Source organism: Paroedura picta, chromosome 4 (genome assembly GCF_049243985.1).
Source record: "Paroedura picta isolate Pp20150507F chromosome 4, Ppicta_v3.0, whole genome shotgun sequence".
NCBI classification, from domain to species: domain Eukaryota; kingdom Metazoa; phylum Chordata; class Lepidosauria; order Squamata; family Gekkonidae; genus Paroedura; species Paroedura picta.
Genome location: NC_135372.1, coordinates 57,074,167 through 57,095,728, shown reverse-complemented (window position 1 = coordinate 57,095,728; position 21,562 = coordinate 57,074,167). Strand labels below are relative to the sequence as shown.

At 40.1% G+C, this 21,562-nt stretch overlaps 1 protein-coding gene across 4 annotated transcripts in view; it reads right to left on the bottom strand.

Annotated features, from left to right (window-relative positions):
- Positions 1–3,943: 3,943 nt before the first annotated feature.
- The window catches only part of PTBP2 (polypyrimidine tract binding protein 2), a 74,035-nt gene continuing 56,416 nt past the window's right edge, over positions 3,944–21,562 (bottom strand). Inside the window, exons 9-14 of one of the 4 annotated variants that reach the window (XM_077332978.1) lie at positions 9,716–9,870; positions 8,222–8,255; positions 7,727–7,819; positions 6,031–6,247; positions 5,845–5,922; positions 3,944–5,692 (exon numbers count right to left, since the gene is read on the bottom strand). In XM_077332978.1, coding sequence (XP_077189093.1) covers positions 5,560–5,692; positions 5,845–5,922; positions 6,031–6,247; positions 7,727–7,819; positions 8,222–8,255; positions 9,716–9,870 — 710 coding nt within the window. In that variant the 3' untranslated portion in view covers positions 3,944–5,559. The remainder of the gene's footprint in view (positions 5,693–5,844; positions 5,923–6,030; positions 6,248–7,726; positions 7,820–8,221; positions 8,256–9,715; positions 9,871–21,562) is intronic. The other 3 variants (XM_077332979.1, XM_077332980.1, XM_077332981.1) reach the window with 3 other exon arrangements.

Below are 21,562 nucleotides of genomic sequence, written 5' to 3'. Positions count from 1 at the left end.
GTTAAAACATATGAAGTTCCTCATTTTACTTCTTTCCTTGAAGAAACTGTGGTCCATCCTTGCCTTATTTTACGTAGAAGCACTCTTCCTGTTGCTTGAAGAGCATTTAAATCCCAGATTTCATCAGTAAGTTTTTCTATCTTATAGCTTTCCTAATTATTATGTGGTCTTGCAAGATCAACATGACTATAATACAGATCTGTTAAGAAACAAACCAGTTTTGCAGTCCAGAGTTTTGTACAAATTAATATCTATTTTGTATGGTTCGGTGCTGTCAAACCAAGATCGGGGAGACTCAAGTTTAGATCCCACTATGTTCTCAAACTCACTGTGCACCTTGGGCCATTCACTCTCTCTCAGCCTCATTTCACAGGGTGTTGGAAAAAATGGAGGAAAACAAAGCATGCCTGAGATCCTGGCTAGAGGGGCAGGATAACATCTGGCTGACAACCTCTGCCTGTCCTCTTTTCACTTACCACAAGGAGAAAAACCATTTGAGCTGCTAAAGTAGCATTTATTCCTGCCTAATAGAAGAAGAAGAAGAGTTGGTTCTTATATGCCGCTTTTCCCTACCCGAAGGAGGCTCAAAGCGGCTTACAGTCGCCTTCCCATTCCTCTCCCCACAACAGACACCCTGTGGGGTGGGTGAGGCTGAGAGAGCGCTGATATCACTGCCCGGTCAGAACAATTTTATCAGCGCCGTGGCGAGCCCAAGGTCACCCAGCTGGTTGCATGTGGGGGAGCGCAGAATCGAACCCGGCATGCCAGATTAGAAGTCCGCACTCCTAACCACTACACCAAATACATGGACCCTCTTTCATTGTTTAATCCTCACTTCCTTTCTTTACCTGACTCTTCAATTGCTCTCTTTGGCCTTTGCCTTGCAGAAACTAATCATGCTGCTTGAAGAAATCACTAGTCCCTGAAGTTCTAAAACTTTCCCTGTACTTTATTGTATACTTGCTTATCTTTTGCATATTATAAATCCATCTATTTTAGATGTTGGGTTTCCACCCTGCCCACAGACTACCAAGTTACTATCAACCTGAGTTTCTAAACTCATATATTTATTAATAAAATAATAGCATAAAATCTGGAGTCTGGAGGTGATTTCATGTCCCCAAAGTTCTCAAGTGATATTAGTCTGGGCCATGTATTCCTTAACTCTGGTGAAAGTGTGTATACAATTTTTATCTTGTTAAGACAAGGATGGATGATTTCTATAGCATCACAAGGCAATGATTTCTTAGCCAGGACAATCTGATCATCCTTAAAACCATTAAAGTTGGCATCACCTACCTGTATAAGTATTGCATGCATGGATCTTGAATGATGATTTGTCAAATAAGTTCCTGAAAGATCCCTTCAGGATAAAGAGTCTCTTTTGCTTTTCCAGAATAAAAGAATGGTGACACATTAATGAATGTATAAAATACAGAGAATATTGTACCAGGGTCAGTAGAACTGTTGGGTTATATATTTTTGGATTTCTTTCCTGTATGTTGCAAACCACTTTTGAGTCCCCAGAGTGAGAAAAGTGGGTAAAATGTTTAAATAAAGTCTAGTCCTACTACAACCCTATCTTACAATACAGACATCAGGAAGAAAGAAACATGCCAAAGTAAAATCAGGTCAACCCTGTAACACCTGAAAAACACACCAAAAATTGCACACAATTTTCTAGTTGTCTTCACCGAAGTGCAAGCCTTTATTTAATTACCCAACAAAGTTCAAAATACGAAATGCCAATGTGCATGGTAAAACTTAGCATAATTATGGTGGCAGAATCTGAGAAAAGCAGACCACTGGTAAGTTTCATTATAGCCATATTTCTTTGAAATGTACAGATCATTTATAACTTTGGGGCTTAACTTAAGTGGCAATTCAATTGCAAGTCTGAAATCATTCCAAAACTGTTTTCTTCCAGAGAAAGGAGCAGTACAGATATAATAGTAACTGCAAACTTTATGCATGAAGACTTATCATCTCAAACTAATAAATGTATACTTTTTCTTCACAGTTGAATGACTTAAACTCTAAACATTCCCGATTGTGGAAGTCAACCAGGAAAACCTTAATGTGCTGGCCTGTATGTGCGTACCTTTGAATCTCTGGGAGTACATTTAAGAGACCTAGCAAGTGGTAATCGAGTAGATAATAGAAATGAACACCTAATATTTAAATGTTTATTAGAAATCTGATAGATGTTCAGAAATGTTGCTGTTGTGTTGAAAAACACCCTCTGAATAACATGGAGTTTAAAAATGAAAAATTGGATGCAATTACCAATCAGGAAAAACGATTCTAATAAATCATTCAACATTACATTTGCTCTTCATCAGCTAAACCCATGGTATCTGAAGCTATTTACATTTTTAAAAGGCTCACCTGGCTTTGCAATGATATTCATATCATTTCCATAATGTTACCTGATAAAGACAACCTACCTATTGCTTATTAATTTCTTGATATTTTATCAGACTCTAATGAACTAAAGGCATGAGTCATTTGATGTCAGCAATTATTTTTTAAAAAATGTACTGTCAGCTGTAAATGTTGTAAAGAGCAACTAAGTAAGCTATAGTCACGGAGAGAGGTTTGTGTAAGCTTTTTAGAAACCTAAAAATCCAAACTTTTCTAAAAAGTAAAAAGGTATAATTCTAGTCCTTGCACTTCACTTATATTTCCACTGAATTCCACATGGAAATTTTTGTTCCCCCCCTCTAACGGCAGCTATAGTTTCCCATGGTTAAATGCTGAAAAAAGCAGCTTGACTTGACTGAAGAAGAAGTGTTAGAAGGAAAATTTATTTATTTATTTGGATTTTTATACCGCCCATTCTTTACAGCTCTGATATTTTTTTCAGCTGTTTCCCAGTTTGTTTCTTTGGATGTGTATGCAAAGAACCTGTGTCAGCAAACAGGATGCTCCTAAGCAGACGACTGTATGTTGTCACACAGCTAAGTTTACAAGTATTGGATACTGGCTCATAAACCCAACCACACTTCGGAAGTTCACAAAGTGCAGCCTATTAACAGTATATATGGATTTAAAACATTAAGGGCCAAGTTATGTGGTGACTTTTAAGCAGATGATCAATATATGGATATTGGCTGCAATCCAGCTTGTAGAATCAGTTAAGCCCTATTGAGATCAATACGTCTCAATTGTATATAATTGTGTGTTAAGACTGAAACCCAGTAAGGCTAAAGAATAGACATCAAGATTCAAAGTCATTTGGCATTATTACGCAGTTCAGCCACAGTTAAATATGAACCTTAAAATGTACAGGAAAATTCTTTGCTCTGGAGAAACACGTAGAACCAATTACAGTTTGAGCCCATGATGAAAATAGCTTTCATTTATTTAGAAAAAAAAATTGGTATAAAATGTTTGTAACATCTACAAACTATCCAAGTAATGTTTTCAGCCCCTTTGGTGCACCGCCATCTTCCCTTTCCCTCCCTCTCCCCAATCCATTTCTGCTTGAGTGAGGTGGCTATTTGAGTTTTTCAACCCATGAATGTATCTTATGATTAGTGGAAATTTTTTAGCAGACACAGAAAATGGAAGATGAAACTGCAGCAAAAGCATGGCAAACCTGAAAGTCAATTAGTGCATAAATCTATTCGAAAAACAGAAAAGATAGAACTTACAAGCTACGATAAAAGTTATGTCTTTAAAGCCATAGGTTATAACAGGGTGGGAAATGTTTAATATTGATTTATATCGGTGCTTCAGCAAAGCACATGTTAAGTACACAGACAATAAGAGTTGCCGTTTTTCACAGCGTTTGATTTTCATGTGATATAAAGCCAGACAGTTATAAAATCAGATTATTATGCTTTTCCCACCCTGAAGAGAATAAACATGAATTCAGAAGCACAGTGGAAGTGGAAAACAAAGAAGAGAAGAGAGAAGAGGCAGCAGAGAAAGACAGAAGTGGTGAATACAGAGCTACAGAAGTGTTTATTGAGCATGCTACAGAGGCAAGCAGCGTACACATAGGAAGAAATTAAACAACCATCAAACCTCCCAACTTTGTTAGAAAATTAATTTTTAATTGTGCCGCTTTCAAACTATACTGAAACTTTACATTTCTAAAGATGTAAAAACTTAACTAATAGAAAATATACATGACCTTTTTTCTACATAGATAACAGAATCTATGACTCTTGAAACTAAGTACATCAATTGCAAAAAGTATTGGTCATTCAAACAGAATCAAGACAACAGTTCGGACTGACAGAGGAACTGTTTTCAAATCAATTTGTTCCTGTAGATTCTGAGCCATGTTTATAGTAAAGTCAGATCCATTTCTAGATACAAAATATTTTGAAGAGATTTATTAAAACTGAATATTACAATGCAAGGTAAATTAAGACTAAAGGCACATAAACTTTGGTCCCACCTGGTTGTCAGTTTTGTTTTTGTTTTTTATATAAAGAAAACTGTCACAAAAATTATTAATCTTTCTGCAAAAGTTTGCAATACACTTTCTTCATCCTTGAAATACATGCACCAACTCCTGAACTAGCTAGACCAGTCTGCACATGCTCAGAAATCCACAACCATATTTCAAATCGTAATTACTAACTAAAAATGGCAATATATATTTAAATGCACGTAAGTCATGTCAACTTCAAAACATCTACAAAAAATATTCAGCCACAAACAAGACATTACTTAGTGCCAACATTTATATGATACGCCCCCAAAGTGTGTGTACAAAAAAGGTTAAGACTTTACAATGCTTTTCCCACAGAAGGCTCAAAGCCATAAGAACAAATGAGTAAAACAAAAAGAAGAATCAGCTTTCTGCCATTTTATGAAATTAATTCTCTGCACCTTGTTATTTCTGACTAATGTCTATATTTTTAACTGAACTACACCTGGAATATACAAGGCCATTTTTATTTATTTAAAAAAGGGAGGAGGATTAGCACAAGTCAAATGTGTTGCATTTTTCATGAAGTAATGCAACATATATAAAAAAAATATGATTAACAAAAACTCAATCAATTCCAAGCAGGAGAAACAAAGCTTAACCCTTTTTACACACTCCTGCCTAATATACATTCGGCATAAGCCCACAGAAGTTAGGCGTAACAAAGTCCCTCCGAAATCAATAGTGAACTTAATGTTTTAATGTGATTGATTTCAATGGGATGGAGGCACACCTAACACTAACTGGATTTTACCCACTAATTCCCATGTAACAATGTGCCCCAGACAACCAAATTTTTAACTAGTAAATGCAACTCTAGCAACTCTAGGTTTTCCTTTTTTAAGGCACGTATGTTAACTAAGTTGAAAAACTATGGGATTACCTTGGAATCCCTTTCAAACAAAATGGTTTCATAAACATATGCAAAACCAGCAGGTAATACCACTGCTTCCTTATAAATCCTTTTTTGTTTTCTTTTTATACATAAACAATCAAGGAATGGTAACAGCATGAAAAACAGATGTCCATCTCTGGTCCCCGCTTTCCTGAACAGTCATAGATGACAACACTAAACAACGTGATACAACCTTATTATTTTGATCTTTTTAGCTTCAAATGGTTGATTTGGAAAATGAAACTCTCAGATGATGATTTTCTCCAAGATTGTAATTATGCAGATCAATCAAAGCCTGGATAGCTTCTTCTACTGTTGACATCTGAAGAAGAGCCATCTTGTGATCTCTTCTGGAACAAAGCAATAAAATTAGACACCAAAACAGTACTAGAAAATAGCAACATAAGCCTCTTTCTTACCAAAGATGGTCATTATCCTATTTTAAGCAGGGTGTAAAACTATTCTGTTACTTTAAATAAACTTCCAAAGAAAATGTGCTTACTGAAAAAATTTAAATGCTTTCACAGTGCCCCCGGTATTTGCAAACAGTGTACGCAGGTCATCTTCTGATACTGATGGTCTAGACAAAAGAAATGGGGGAAGGGGGGGGAGACACACACACACAGATTAGAAACTAGTATTTAAATCTTATGCCATTTCCTCAGGTAATTTGTTAGCCGTCACTTACGGAATATTAGATAAATGAAGAGTTGCAGATGGAGGAAATATATTCTGGAAATTTTTTGAACCAGGTTTCTTGAAGCGATGAAGAGGTGAATTACCAAAATCTTTAGTTAGCCCTTGGTCATCAAGTCCTTCTCGAGGTAGCTGTACTGTCTGATGTTTAGAAAGAGTAACACGAATAATCTTTCCATACATTTTCTGCCCATTAAGATGACTCATGGCTGGAAAACAAAATAAGTATACTATTATTTCTTTCAGATTTTCTACTAAATTCAGCATTAAATTTTACAATAGTGTCAGTGTTAAAAACAAGTTCAATGAAAAGTCACTGCTAAATTAGCAACTGTAGCTAATACAACAGACTAGAAATCTTTTAATTGCAGTTTTCAAGAGCTAATTAAAAAGCTCTGTTCATACTGTAATGTATCCTGCAAGACAAACAGTATTGTACCCTGACGTTTTTGAGATATTACTTATCCTTATCCATAGTTCCTCTATATATTTGTGAAACAGCCTGGGGGGTGGAATGTGTCCGGCTGTCCAAGTTGGAATATGGCAAATCAGGGTGCAATCAACAAAGCTGGCTGCACCTTGACTGGCCCTGCCCCTGCAGTTCCCGCCTTCCGTCCCTGGCCTCTGGCCTCTTTGCTCTCAGACGCGCCTCAGTGCTTGGAGCCAGCAGCAGGTAAGGGGAGAGGGCCCTGGGAAAAGGGTCGTGGTGGAGGCCCTGCTAACGAGGGCCTCTTGGTCTACTAAGTAGGGCCTGCTAACGAGGGTCTCCTGGCCTGCTAGGCTGGGCCTGCTAAGGAGCTCTGTCCCGGGCCTGCTAACGAGCTGACCAACCCTTGCCACCCAGCCCAAAGCCACCTTAAGCTGCCTGGCCAGGGGATGGGACCCTTTCAAGGCCTGTTCTTAGGAACGGGCCTTACAGCTAGTTTAATGTATAAAGAGGAAATACGATAGTTATACTGTGGATCATAAAACTAAACTTTTTCTAGGAGGTCATTATTACAGATTAATAATAATAACACAATAATGCAGAGGTTCCTATAGGGTTTTATTTGATTCAGACATATTGAGTGTTGAAGAAAGACCATGATTCAAAGTGTTTTTGTCCAAGTACATAAAGAGTTTTAAGATCCCTCATGCCCCACTCCCTGAAAGCTACTCCCACTGAATCAGGGGTGTTTGATGCAACATGAGGGACTTGGACTGGAAAGAGAGGAAAAACTGCAACATCCTCCCATCTCTTTATATGAATATGGGAGTATATTATGTGCTTTTTGCATTCTGGTAATTCAAAATGTCTATACAGTAAGCGTGTACAATAAGAACCGTATCAATAATAATCTCTCCCAGTGCCCACTACTACTTAAGATACTTCAAAATGAGGAAACTTTAGGAACCAAAAATTAGCTGCAATTTGGAAACCAACAAAACAGCCCAGAATAAAAACTGTACACATGCTAAAGGGTTTGCACACACTTAAAAGATGGTTTGGATCTTGTTCTCCTGCAGAACAATTTTCAGTTCAAAATATCAAGTTAATCAAAGAGTAACTAAGTCCCCTCATGGACATCTCATTTCAAAGTTTCACTTTTCAGGGAAAAAACCCCAAAAGGAAGCACTTCAATGCAAACACACTACAGCTCCACAGACAGTATGCTGTGAAATAGCAGACAGAGAAAAAATAATCTCACCTAGCTGTGACTGATTTCCATCGGCCATCTGAATAAGAGCACTGTCTTTCTTATTGTATAAAATCTTCACGCGCTGCACATCCCCATAAACACCTTTTTAGAATCAGAGAAGCAATCCAAAAGAAATAACATTTTAAGGATAGCTAAACAGCACATTTTGACAGACCAATGAAACATTCGGACATTTCTCTCACTTCTTCCAACATTCACACAAATGAATAAAGAACAAGAAGATTTTGAATAGGTGAATTTTGAAAAAAGGAAGACATTTTTGATAAACCCTCAAAGCTATGTGAATGATATTAAATTAAAGATCATGCAAAAATAAAAAGCATGCATTAACAGAAAATCTATGGAAAGTTTTTAAAACAGCAAAAGAAAAGTAGCAAAAGATTTACTATTCAACTTTAAGCCAAAGTGCTAGCTACAAATAAGAATTAAAGTGAAACAAATAATTAAATCAATAATAAAAGTATAGTGCTAACGATAACATACCGAAGAGGGTAAACAGACTTTGGGGCGTAACCATCTTTAGAAGGAGAGAAGAGCAAGCAGCATAAGACAAGAAGAGAGAAGAGTCGAGGAAGAGCGGAGATGAACAGATCATCCATAACGAAGGGTGGTTCCCGCAGAATGGTGAGGTGGTCATGGATCATGGTTCAAGGCGGTTAATTGGGGCAAGTTGGTCCGAGGAACATTTTGTTCAAGCACAGAAGCATGAACATTGGGAATGGAGACAGGGGATGGAGACAAGGTATGCAAAGGATAGGACAGGGAAGGGTGTGGGAATTTGGGAAGAGACAGGGAAAGGGTAGGTGAGCACAAAGGGAGAAGGATGAAATGGGGAAGGGAAAACAGCAATGCAGAAGAAAAATAAGGAAGTGGGGGAACAAAAAAAAATAAAATATAGGTCAGTACATAGGAAATGCAGGAATTTGGTCAGAAAATGGTTGGTTTATGTACTGTACAAGAAAAACTGAGTAAAATGTAGTCACCCAAGACAAAATATGGGTAAAGTACATCCATATCAAACAATACATTACATTTCATCTGTACATGAAAAGGAAAAAAAAACATGCAATAGAAACTCTGAAAAAATCTGAACTTTAACTGCATAAGCATGGCTGGTTATGAAATGCAGGCAAACGTCTTCAAAAATGGCACTCTGCTCAAAGCATTTTAACATGCAAGACTTATGAATGATAAAAATTGTATCAAATGATAGAAGTATAATGGTTGATATTAAAAACAGAGGCCAATAAAAATGGAACATATATTCAAAATAGACAGACTGATACAAACTATCCAACATTTCATACCAGCTTTCACAGCAAGTCAAAGTAAAAGTATACAAGACAATAAAATGCAAAACTAAACAAAATCTCTTCGATTTCAGAGTTGCGAAAGTATTAAAGCAGAGAATTTTTTGAGAGACAAAATGAATAGCAACTGCAAAGGAAAAAAATTACTAAGAGAGATTGAAGAGTGCCGTGTCAAGATCTTTGAGAGAACCTTCAAAGAAAAATGTGTTAGAGTTGTTCACATACATTAATACTACAAAATGCAGTGACATGTAAGCATGAAATGAACAAGCAAATAATTAGCAGAGACAAAGAACAAAGCAGCAGTTTGCTTAAAATCTAATTTACAACATGGAACACATTGATACCTATAAAAATAAACTAAAAGACATTCAAAACATGCAATATTTACCATATTTTTCTTAGGAAAAATAGGTAGCCGAATAGCAAAGGTATTTTAAAAGGTGCTGGCTACCTAGGAAAACAAAAGTATCCAACTATAATAGAAACCATTAACTAGAATCTACTTGTAAAACAATCTGGAGAAGCCAAATAAAATTGTAAACTGATCTTCTTAATAAATAAAGAATGAAGTGGAAGCAAGCTCAAAACAAAGGAGCATTTTTAAAGTTCACAAATGAAGTAAGAGAAAGTGGGGAAGAAGAATGAAACAAGTAGATTCACTGACCTCTTCATTTAAGTTGCTAACCAGGAGGACTGTATTGCCACCACCTGAGACTCCAGGCATACCCACACGGCCAGCGGCTGCTGCTGCCGCCGCTGCAGCAGCATTTGGAATACCCAATGGACTCAGCGCGCCTGGAACAGCTGCAACAGGAAGCCCTAATTTTAAAATAAAGCATATTTTACGAAACACACACAAGTCGTTCCCATCTAATCTAATTTAGAAGTGCTATGTTGATTTTGCTCCGCTGTTCATAGAATCCGGTTTGCTCGCTTTCCCTGAATGAAAATCTTAAAACTTCAAAACAAACTTGTCCACTTTAAATGTGCTACCATAGATAGGACTAGGAATGGACAATTCGGCTCAGATAAGCCTGAAAATACTCACTACAATGCTGATTCGAATACTTCTCGGGCTTATCCAAGCCAAATTGCACATCCTATCAGTTTAAATGAGTAGAAATAGAGAACTGTGAATTGTGATTCGGTTGATTGAGTTATTTGACTGATTCGGATTGTTTAAACCTTAAATGGAAACTCCTTCAACTCTGTCTCTTCTCTAGCCAGACTTCCCTGTCTTTTCCCCTGCTTTCCAAGGCAACGGTGGAGAGGAAAGAGGCATCCTGATAAGACCACTGGCAGAAGCTCCCTAGTGGGAGTTAGAATAAATCATTGCAATGTATTTTGCAAATGCAATTGCAAGGAGGTCTAGAAGCTTGAGAAACTTTTTTCAGGCTCTAGCCAAGTTAATAGGAAGGGAAGCATGGGGGAATTTTAGCCAACAGGGAAGCAGTTTTTTTGGGAAAATACTCTTTGGCCAAAAACAGAAAGTAGTTCCTTATGGAAATCCTTCTGTGCATGGTCAGAGGGCATAAAAACAAGGATCTGGCTGATCCTACCAAGCTTTGCTGTTGCTTTTCTGAGTCCCTGATTCTGCTGCTTGGCTTCTGGGAGTCCCTGTGGACTACTTCTGGATCATCTGGACTACTTTTGATCATTGAGGAAGATGACTTCATCTGGTTTGATTTGAGGGGAACCTTTTTAGAAGTTTTCCTGTTATTTTTGCTGTTAGGGTTTGGTGGGTGCTGTTGGGTGATAAGTAGGTGGTTGAAGGGGTGGTTTTAGCCAAGCGCCTCAGGTTTTGCTCATACTTGTTCTATTTTGTTTCAGTTCTGGTTATTTTTATTTTTTGTTGTTTAGGTCTGCTGCCTGTGAATGTGTGTGCGTGTGTTGCAAACTGGTAGAGCAGCAGGCTTCAGGCATCCTTTTAGGCTCTGGTTTCTTTCTAGTATCCTTATTAGGTTCTTTAATCTTGTTATTTTATGGCTTTCCTAAGTTCAGTGTAGAGCCTCTTGTGGCGCAGAGTGATAAGGCAGCAGACATGCAGTCTGAAAGCTCTGCCCATGAGGCTGGGAGTTCAATCCCAGCAGCCGGCTCAAGGTTGACTCAGCCTTCCATCCTTCCGAGGTCGGTAAAATGAGTATCCAGCTTGCTGCTGGGGGGTAAATGGTAATGACTGGGGAAGACACTGGCAAACCACCCCGTATTGAATCTGCCATGAAAACGCCAGAGGGCGTCACCCCAAGGGTCAGACATGACTCGGTGCTTGCACAGGGGATACCTTTACCTTTAAGTTCAGTGTGTTGGGTCAGTGCACTGGTGCCACATTTCAAAGGGTTGTTCTGCTGCTAATCTAGGTGGGCACTGGGCACTACTGCCCTGGTGGTTATGCTGTCCTCTCTAGCCGCCTCTTCCTCACTGGGATTGTGATTCTGTGTTGTAGCCCTGTATTGAGCCAGGATTTGCCATGATGGGGCACTGAATCTGTCCACTTCAGCTGCTGGGTGGGCACTATCAGGTTGGATTAGCTCTGAATTGTACTGCAGGGCACTGATAGGATGGCATGGGGTTTTGCTGCTGGGATAGTACACTGCACTGGTTTTGCTGTCTTCCTCCTGCTCAGTCCAGATATTCTCTGGGCTTGTGTTGCCTAGCCCTTTTTCCACTCCATGGGAAACATCAGAGGTTGGATGGGGGTTCCCACTTCGGGTGCCCGTGAAATTGGACCCCCTGCTCCAATCTTTTTAAAACTTGGGTGTTCTTTTCTTTTTACTAGTTTACTTTATGCCTCTAAACATTTATGAGTAAATATCAATGCAATCTTAAACAGAATGCTACTCGTGAATGTTCAATGGAACTTATTCCCAGGAAGGTGTTTTTAGAACTGCACTGCAGGGATGGATGCACTGTTATATCTAGCTGCCTCAACAATGTCCATTATGATTTGGGGTACAAGTATTGTAAATATATAAAATGATTTCCCCCCAAAAAATCTTGAATGGCAAAATAACAGAGAGAACACAATTGTGGCTTCCTTCTCTGTACTTAGATGGAAGGCATTTCAAATGTGTTTCTACCACCTGTCATCTAAGGTGATGGATCTATTCCAACACTTGGAGGGGGGCATGTGTGTAGGCAAGATCTCAGCCTATTACTAAACATGAATATCAAGTGGTACCGTACACTCCATAGGATTTTCCTTTCAACAGAGATGTGACCACACAGCAAACCTGTGCTAGATTTTGTAAAAGTTACAGTAATGTCAAAGATGTCTACATCTGCTTCATTGACTACTGGAAAGTTTTCGATTGTGTGGATCACAACAAATTGTGGGGCACCTTGCAAATTTGGGGTGCCAGTGCATTTGATCAAACTGATGCATTCGCTCTATACCTACCAAGAAGCCATTGTACGTACACCATTTGGTGACACTCACTGGTTCAAAATAGAGAAATGAGTGAACTAGGTTATATTCTTTTTCCCTTCCTGTTTAACTTGTATTCTGTGATAATTATGAGACTGAACTCAGAGAATCAAACATTGGAATTGAGCTTGATGGAATGAATATAAATAATCTTTGGTAAGCAGATGACACTACCCTCCTATCAGAAACTAAGGAAGGCCTAAAACAGCTGATTACAAACACCAACGAAATAAGCAAGAAAGCTGGCCTTTTCTTAAACACTAAAAACACAAAAATAACGACCACTGCAAAAAACAGTCATGTCACAATAACAATTTATGGAGAAGAGATCAAATGCGTTCAACAATTCATTTTCCTTGGATCAGAGTGCTGATTGCAGTATGGAAATAATGCATCAAACTGCTCTGGGTCACTCAGCAATGACGAGTTTGAACCAAACGTGGAAAAGCAAAGACATAAGCCTGATTACCACATCTAGATTAGTTCGATCTCTCATATTTCCAATAGCCACTTATGGCTGTGAATGTTGGATGGTGAAAAAATTGGACAAGAGGAGAATAGATTTTTTTTTAAACGCTGGTGTTGGAGAAGGCTTCTGCAGATTCCATGAACAGCAAAAGTCACAAACAGAAATACTACAGCGCATAAAGCCAGGTATATCGCTGGTAGGCAAAATCACAAAACTCCGGCTCATTTACTTTGGCCATATCATGAGATTCAACTCAATGGAGAATGCAATTATGCTAGGATTGGTCAGTGGTGAAAGGAAACCAGGCTGTCAAAGAATGTGCTGGTTGGATACAATAAAAATAGACTCCGGCCAGAACATTACAAAACTAAATGAAGCAGTGCAAAATTGAACATTGTGGCGAGAGCTGAGCTATAGGAACACCAAAAGTTGGCTAACATCATCATCACTGTAGAATCCAAAGAATTCAGTAAATGAACCAGAGATTTCATGGTACAAGTCTTTCTTTACAAAGTGAGTTGCATTGTTATTACTCCCTTTTCCAATCTGTCGAGATCTGCACGTTACCAGCATTCTACTTATTTATACCTCTACATGAGTTGAAGTACTGGTTCATGATGGAGGCTAAGCAAGACAAATAGCTTCCTGAATCTCTAGAGTGACTATTTAAAATTAAAAGTATTTAGATCAGTGGTCCCCAACCTGCGGGCCGCGGCCTGGCACCGGGCCGTGAAGGCCATGGCGCCGGGCCGTGGCTCCCTCTCCCCACCCCCCCAGTAAAAAACTTCCCAGGCCTCAATCTTGCGGCCCGGGAAGCTTCTTACTGCGGGAGGGCGGGGGAGGGAATCGGGCGCGGCCCGATGTGCGGGCGTGGTCCGTGCGGGCGCGGGCATGGCCTGCGGGTGTGGTCCGCGCGACTGCGGCCCAATGCCCTGCCGGTCCCCAGCCTCAGAAAGGTTGGGGACCACTGATTTAGATGACACTAATTTTTTTATCTGCAAACTTCAGGGTGAGGAAAACAAGACCAGGAATAGGAAAGCTTCACAGAATACCCATCCCTTCGAGAAGAGCTCCAGCCAACCTTAGATTGCCTCATTTCTTGGTGTGTGTTACTCCAGAAAAAGTAGAAACCTAGAATCATAGAATCATAGAATCATAGAGCTGGAAGGGGCCATACAGGCCATCTAGTCCAACCCCCTGCTCAATGCAGGATCAGCCCAAAGCATCCTAAAGCAACCTGCCACTTCTGCATTCTGTAGCTCTTTTAGCAGATGACATGTTTTTATTATTTTAATGCCCATCAACTGATATTATCAGTAAGGTGCTGAACAAGGACAGATAGCATCTTAAAACCGGAGATTTTTTAGCATCTTTGCATATATGTGGGATTTTAAAAACACTACTTAATTGTGAATAATAATTAAGCCTGAGTTAGTCTAGAAAAAACTTTTAATAATTCGATTTGAGTTTAGCAAGGCATTTAATAGGCATTGGCATCAGTGACTGGGTAATGCACCTGCCGCCTTAGGCTACTCTGCATCACTGCAGTGATTAGGGCAGAGGGAGGAGAGGTCCACTGCCTGCCAGCACCTACCCTCCAAAAAACGCCAGTCACTGCTCCATGGAGCTTGGCATGCCTTTTATGGCTGGAGGGGCCAGGTCCCCGCCACCTCTTCCTGCCCCTGCCAAACACCCACCGAACCCCTTGGGGTCGTCAGCTGGACTTTGGCATCCGGCAGCAGCAGGGGCTGGCTCTCTGCCGGCACTTCATCCCCCCTGTCTTCAAAGCACCGCCGAGGCCTCCGCAGGCTTCGATGGGCTCTTTGCAGGCAGTGGTGGGAGGAGAGGGCTCCTTGCCGGCACTTCCTCCACCCCACAAAGCGCCCGCCAAGACCTCTGCAGGCTTTGTTAGGTGCTTTGCTGGTGGTGGCAGGAGGGGAGGGCTTCCTGCCAGTGCTTCCCCCCACCCCACAAAGCACCTGTTGAGGCCTCTGCAGGTCTTGCTGGGGGCAGCGGGAGGGCTCCCTGCTGGGGCTTCCACATGGTCCCCAAAGCACCTGCTAAGGCCTCTTCAGGCTTCGGTGGGTGTTTTGCGGGTGGTAACATGAGGGGACAGATACCCGCTGTTGTCCCCACACACACAAAAACACCCACCGAGGCTTGTCCCAGGGTGGGACAAGCTAGCACCCATTGTATTGTCATATACAACCGGCTTTGCTGCTAGTTTGTCATACTAATTTACACAGCAGACTGACAGGGATGAGGGTACTCACATAAAACACAGAAGGGATTTGCTGTGATCAAAGTATTCAAGTGCACCTTGGAATGACTTCAGTTTATAATCAGTAATCAATTTGCAAATTTTTAAATTTCCCCCAGGGATTAATTATGTCACCTTCATAATCCTATTACTCTTCAAATGAAACAAAGACCTAGTAAGCTTCCACCAAATTTTTCCTAAAGTAATTTTGCTTCACGAGTACAAAGGGAGGGAAAATAGCTAACAAATTACAATTAGTGGTTACTGGGGGGGGGGGGAGGAAAAGATGATCATTCTGGAATGCTCTGAGGGATCTAATGTCCCCTCCTGGCTAATGGAAGACTGGCATGACCGTCTGTCTGGAGTCATCAATGAGATCACTCCCCGATGCCCTTCCTATTCCTTCCCTAAGCCAGCTCATGGTGTTCTGGAGCTGTGCAAACGGAAAGTGGAGACAATTAGAATGTTTGGAAGAAAGCTTGTGATGAGGCCACAAAAATATTTTATAAGAGGCTTATGAAAGATATATGTGTAAAGCCACATAAAAGGACTTTTTTTTCCAGCTATCGCTTCTACTAGCTCACACCCAGCTCAACTTGCTTAAGATAATTTGCTCATTGAAATCCTTAAAGTGATAGTAAGAAATTGCACAACTGGGTATCAACTGAGAAGTTTTCTTGAGCTATTTTGTGGAGAAAATCTTGTCGCTCCATCATGACTTATCTACCAAGCTTGATACATATAATGAACTGGAGCCCCCTTGGCTGTCTCAAGGTTTCACTTTCTACCATTTTAGTTCATTCTCTGCAGCCAATGTGGACAAGTCTCTGAGAGCATTCCAGTAAACCACATGCCCTCTTGACCCATGTCCCTGCTGCAGAGACGATTCTATTTGCCCTCATAGATGATATCCAGTGATAGCTGGGTCTAGTCTGGTCGGTGCTGCTAATCTTCCTGGATTTGACAGTGACATTCAACACAGTCAAGCCACTGGCTATTAGCCCGGCACCTAGCTGACATGGAGATTCAAGGTCTAGCCCACTGGTTCTCAACCTCAGGATCGTGACCTCTTTGGGGGTCGAACCACCATTTCACAGGGGTCACAGCAGGGTGAGCAGCTTGGTGGGGGGGCTGCTGCCACTGTTGCTACTCCTCTTGCAGGTGCCCACGCTTGGCTGCCACCAACTCCAGCAGTGCCTCCAGAACAGTGCAGTTTCCCATCAGGTGCTCCAGATGGCAGCGCAGCTCAGCAGGGCAAGAGGCAGAATTGAACTGAGAAACCCCGAAACCCCCCCCCCCCCCAATTTATATACAATCATGAACAATGGATCTTCATGACATTGGAAAGTTTCGGTTTAATTTCTGTGAAAGAACACTTGCAAAATTTTATGGCTGGGGGTCACCACAACATGAGGAACTGTATTAAAGGGTCGTGGCATTAGGAAGGTTGAGAACCACTGGTCTAGCCTTAAAATGGCTCCAGTCCTTTCTCCAAGTCTGGGGACAGAGGGTGACATTAGGGGAGAGAATATCCCAGCAGAGAGCCCTAATATGCAGAGTCCCACAGGGAGCTATTCTCTCTCTGATGTTGTTTGGCAGTTACATGCGCCCCCTTGCCCAACTGGTTTGCAATTTTAGGCTGAGATATCACCAGTACAATGATGGCACCCAGCTATTTCTGCTGATGGACAGCAATCCGTCAACACCCCAAGGACATTCTGGCCAAATGCCTGGAAGCTGTGGTGGACTGGCTCAAGAAGAGTTGGCTGAAATTAAATCCAGAAAAGACAGGTCTTCTTTGTGGCCCAGCATACTGAAGGAGATGCAATGCAACTCCCAGCATTAGATGGAATCTGTTAACACCTACAACTACTGCAGAAGTCTGGCCATGACTTGCCCAGCAAAACTGGACTTCTTCTACAGGGTCCTTAAGAAGGCTGCTTAAGATTATAAGTTAATAGAATTTGATTAATATATGAGGTTGAGAATATATATTAATATATTTAATATTTTTAAAAAAAACTGTTTATCAATGTAAAAGTTAACTGCATATGTCTTCTTGTTACCCACACTTAGTGAACCCTTAGTGAAAGGCAGGATATAAACATAAAATATTATAAAATGTATGTCATTAGAAGGAATCAAGTGATATTGCTGATAATAGATTTGAAAATAAACCATTCTGTTTGTTGATTAATTCTTCTATTAAAAGTACTCATTAAAAATGATGCTCAATATACAATCTTAATGACAGCTGCAAATTATTGAGATAGGGAACAGAGCATTTGAATATGTCTGTGTTTAATCCTAGACACCCAGAAAGATCCCAAAATAGGATTAGGCTATACATACCTTAGATGAATTGAAGACTGCAAGAAAGGCTATGCATTTGTAGTATAGGATTAGAATGGCTTGTTTTATATTAGGAAAGGGCAGGTGTGGGTAAGTTACCAAACAAGTTTTTCACAGTAGGCATGGGTCTATAATTTAGCATAGCCAATGAGACCACTGTACTGCAGTTCTGTGAACCTTCTCATTGTCTATTCTCACTTCTATCTGACAAATGTAATAAATAAAATTCCATTTCATGCATAATAACCTATAGAGATACTCACAGTTTCCTGCATTCCCCTTGAAGCAATACTTATCACAAAGCAAAAGTTATATTTAATTGCCTCTCAATTAAGGAAACTGCTAGATTTTAGGCTCAAGATTTTAGACTCCCTGATCCCCCAAATTTCACTCAAAGGTAACAAAGGAAAAGATTAAATAACTCTTAACGCTTTAGGAACTTGCAGTAGCAGGAAAGAATTATTCAAGGATTTTATCTGAAAAACTTTTCACATGGCATGATCATGCAGCACTGCATAGATAAGACATATAGCCCAAGATCTGTCCTGTTCACTCATACACTGTCGTTGAGCTTGTTTCGAGGTTCTAACAGGGGAGCGCAGCTACTGAATAACCTTGACCAAAGAACAGCACACTCCTATCTGGGATGGTCATCCTCTTCCACTTAGCACGCAATACCAGGAGGGACGCACATGGAGTGGTAAGGGAGGTAGCCAGTCAGATAAGCTGAACCAACCTTGGCCATCCAAAGGGTGACAGATGTCGCACCCAGATCGCCCTCACATCCCACTCATATACTTTCTCCTATGCAACTATTATCATTTGATTCTTACTAACAGTTGACAGTCCCTCAGGGCTATGTGAGATTTTGGTCCATTTGTTTTTCTTGGCTCTGTCTTTTTAAAACTTCCTGCCTCTATTATCTATTTTTGTGTCACGTGTAAAATGAGCCTGTGAATGACAGAGAAGAAAGTGATTATACTAACAGGCTTTGGTCCCAATCCTCAAAAGACTGTGTGCGCACTGTCTGCTTCACATAACTCCTGCAAGATCCAAACCCCTCCATTCACAGGTAGAAGCTCTCCAGCTGTGGGCTCTGATTCAACATTTGGATGACTGTGTGAAGATCAGGAGCAAGGCCAGCCGGTGCAGTCTTATTTATTCTTCCGTTCAGTATAGGTGCAAATGATAACCTCAAGAAGCCAGTATACTGATACTTACACCAGACAGAGTAAACTCTGATCTTGTATATTACAAGGAAGAGTTCCAAAAGAATGAATAAGAGAAACTACAACAAACTTAATTTGAACTAGAGGTGTGAAGGCCTAGAGGGGGGGAAATACAAAAATATAAAAAGCATCCCCTGGACTTTTGTTCAATTTTTCCAACTGAAAAAAAATTGAAAATTTAGATGAACACTGAAATTATCCCCTCCATGAATGAAATGTGCAAAATAGCAAAGAGCACATTAGCGTGCATCTCCAACTCTCACTTTAGCACTGGGTATATTTGCACTAGAAAACCAAGGCATTTTAAACTTTTATATACATAAAGTACAAATTGTTACAATTTTATATGCTTAGATATAAATGATACATTTTATATTATTAAGAGCAGCAAAACAGGTTTAGGGGTTAATAGGAAAATAACTTGCATATATTTTAATCTTCCACCCAAATTCCTATTTTTTCTAAATATTCAAGAAAAAAAATGCAACACTACCACCATCCAGCTTTAGCATGTCTGAAAATTTTACATCTGTTTCTAGAAAGAATACTGGCTTGTCAATCTACTGACTGCAGCTTTAAATGAGACTGCAGATGAAGACAACAGAATAGAAAAATGCAAAGGTTATTTTCTAAATACGGGGCTGGTCTAAATAGGCCTAAATAAGGTACTCTCATCAGCAGCAGCATCATAATGAGTATAAAATAAAATGGCAGCCTTGGGCAATAGCAGAAGGAAGTAAATCTAATGATGAGAATCCAAAGAACTATCCCTTGTTCTTAAAGGAGTTTTGGACTTTTATTTCTTGAACTGAAATCACATGACAAACTATTTTATAAATATATAAAGGGATTACACAAGTGAAGAAACTACAAACAGAAATATACTGTGCAATGGGCAAAATCAGTAGACATGCTAACAATAAAATATTATGAGACAAAAACTGTAGAGGAATTCTCAAAAGAATCAGAAAAGAATTGTAGACTTCACAAAGCAAGACATTTCAACCCGAAATTGATCTTTTTCAATTCACAATAGTCTATGGTTCAATGGAGCCTGACATCCTCAAATACGGTGATAAGTTTCTTGTGGTTTAACAGAACCTCAATAAGAGATCACACCCTCAATTTTGGTGATTAATATCACTACAATACAGTCTACTATATTCAAATGGCTCTGAATTATCATTAAAGTCAATGGATATAAAACACACCAAAATTGTGATCTTATTGAGATTTTATTGAGCCGCAAGAAATTTATCACCCAATATTTGAAGATGTGAGTATTGTGAATTGAAAAAGATCCATTTCAGGTCAAAATGACCATTGATTACTTACCGAAAAGGGTCCTCCTCTTCTGAGGTAAGTAGGGCATCTTGGCTGGGTTTTCCCACCATTTACTCAGGGAAGCATGACAAAAAAAGCTTCTGCAACTTCCTGTTTCCTCTTTGGGAACAACCCTCAAGCCAGTTCAGCATTCCAAGAGCTGAATGAAAAACTCTCAACTAAATGAATAACAACTGTGAGAACTAATGAAAAAGGCTTTGAACATGGAAAATGTTCAGGAAGGAGAAGTGAGAAAACTATTCATACTTATAGAGCCTATGAATACACCTATAAGTTGTGCTCTGAGCTAATTTCTATTACAATTATTTTATTGTATTATGCTAATATATTGGATTTAAGTGTTAGTAGATGAAGATGGACAGAGCAGTGATTAAACCCCAGGTGGAGCATCTCCATCTACCTCCAAAATATTTTGTAAAACTATTCTGCCAAAGGCCACATCTGCACAGCTATAGGCATCTAAACTTATAGTGCTTGATGAATGTGGAGATGGAGGACCAAGTAGCAGCCTTACAGATATTCTCTACAGATGTCCTGTTGCTAAAGGCTGCATTGGCAGCAGGTGACCTAACAGAATGGGCTGTGATGTCCGCCAGAACAAGTTGTTTTTGAGCCTTGTAAGCCTCAATTAAGCAGTATTTGAGGCATCTGCTTATAGCTGATTTAGATAAGCATAGGCCCAACCTGGGAGACAAAATAGATATGAGATTTTCTCAGACTTTCTGTTCTGATTAAGAAGACTTTCAAGGTTTTCTGGATATGAAGTTGGTAACTTCTGGAGAGTAATCCCTCGCCGTCAGTGCTTCGCACTCAATCGTCGTGCAGCCAAGCCAGGCCCTGAATCAAGACATCTGGTGCTGTCAGATGAGGAAAAGATTGACTGATGGCCAGCTGAAGGATGGTCGAATACCATGGTCTGCATGGCCACCAGGGTGCTACAAGTATAACCTCTGCTTGATGGATCCGTCTGAGTAGGAATGGTAATATAGGAATTGGGGGAAAGGCATACAATAGGTTGTGAAGGTAGTGTGATATCAGAGTGTCAGTCTGATCTGCCCGTGGGTGAAAGTACCTGGTCAGGAACCAATCCAACTGGCGGTTGTGATGTGTGGCAAATAGATATATGATCGGCGTGCCAAAATGTTGTGTCAGGAGTTTGAAGAACCTCAGATTGAGAACCCACTCCCCTTCCAAGATCTGTTGGTGGCTGAGCCAGTTTGCCTGGACATTGAGGATGCTCTTGATGTGTTCTGCACGGACTGAACTAAAGTTGGCTTCCACCTATTAATAGGATTGGTTTGGCCTCCCTGCAGAGTCTCAAAGATCTGGACCTGTCTTGCTTGTTTAAGTATGCCCTGGCAGCTATGCTGTCCATCCTGACTAGCAGGTTGGACCAGAAGATAGTGTCTCTGAAATGAATTAGAGCCCAAAGC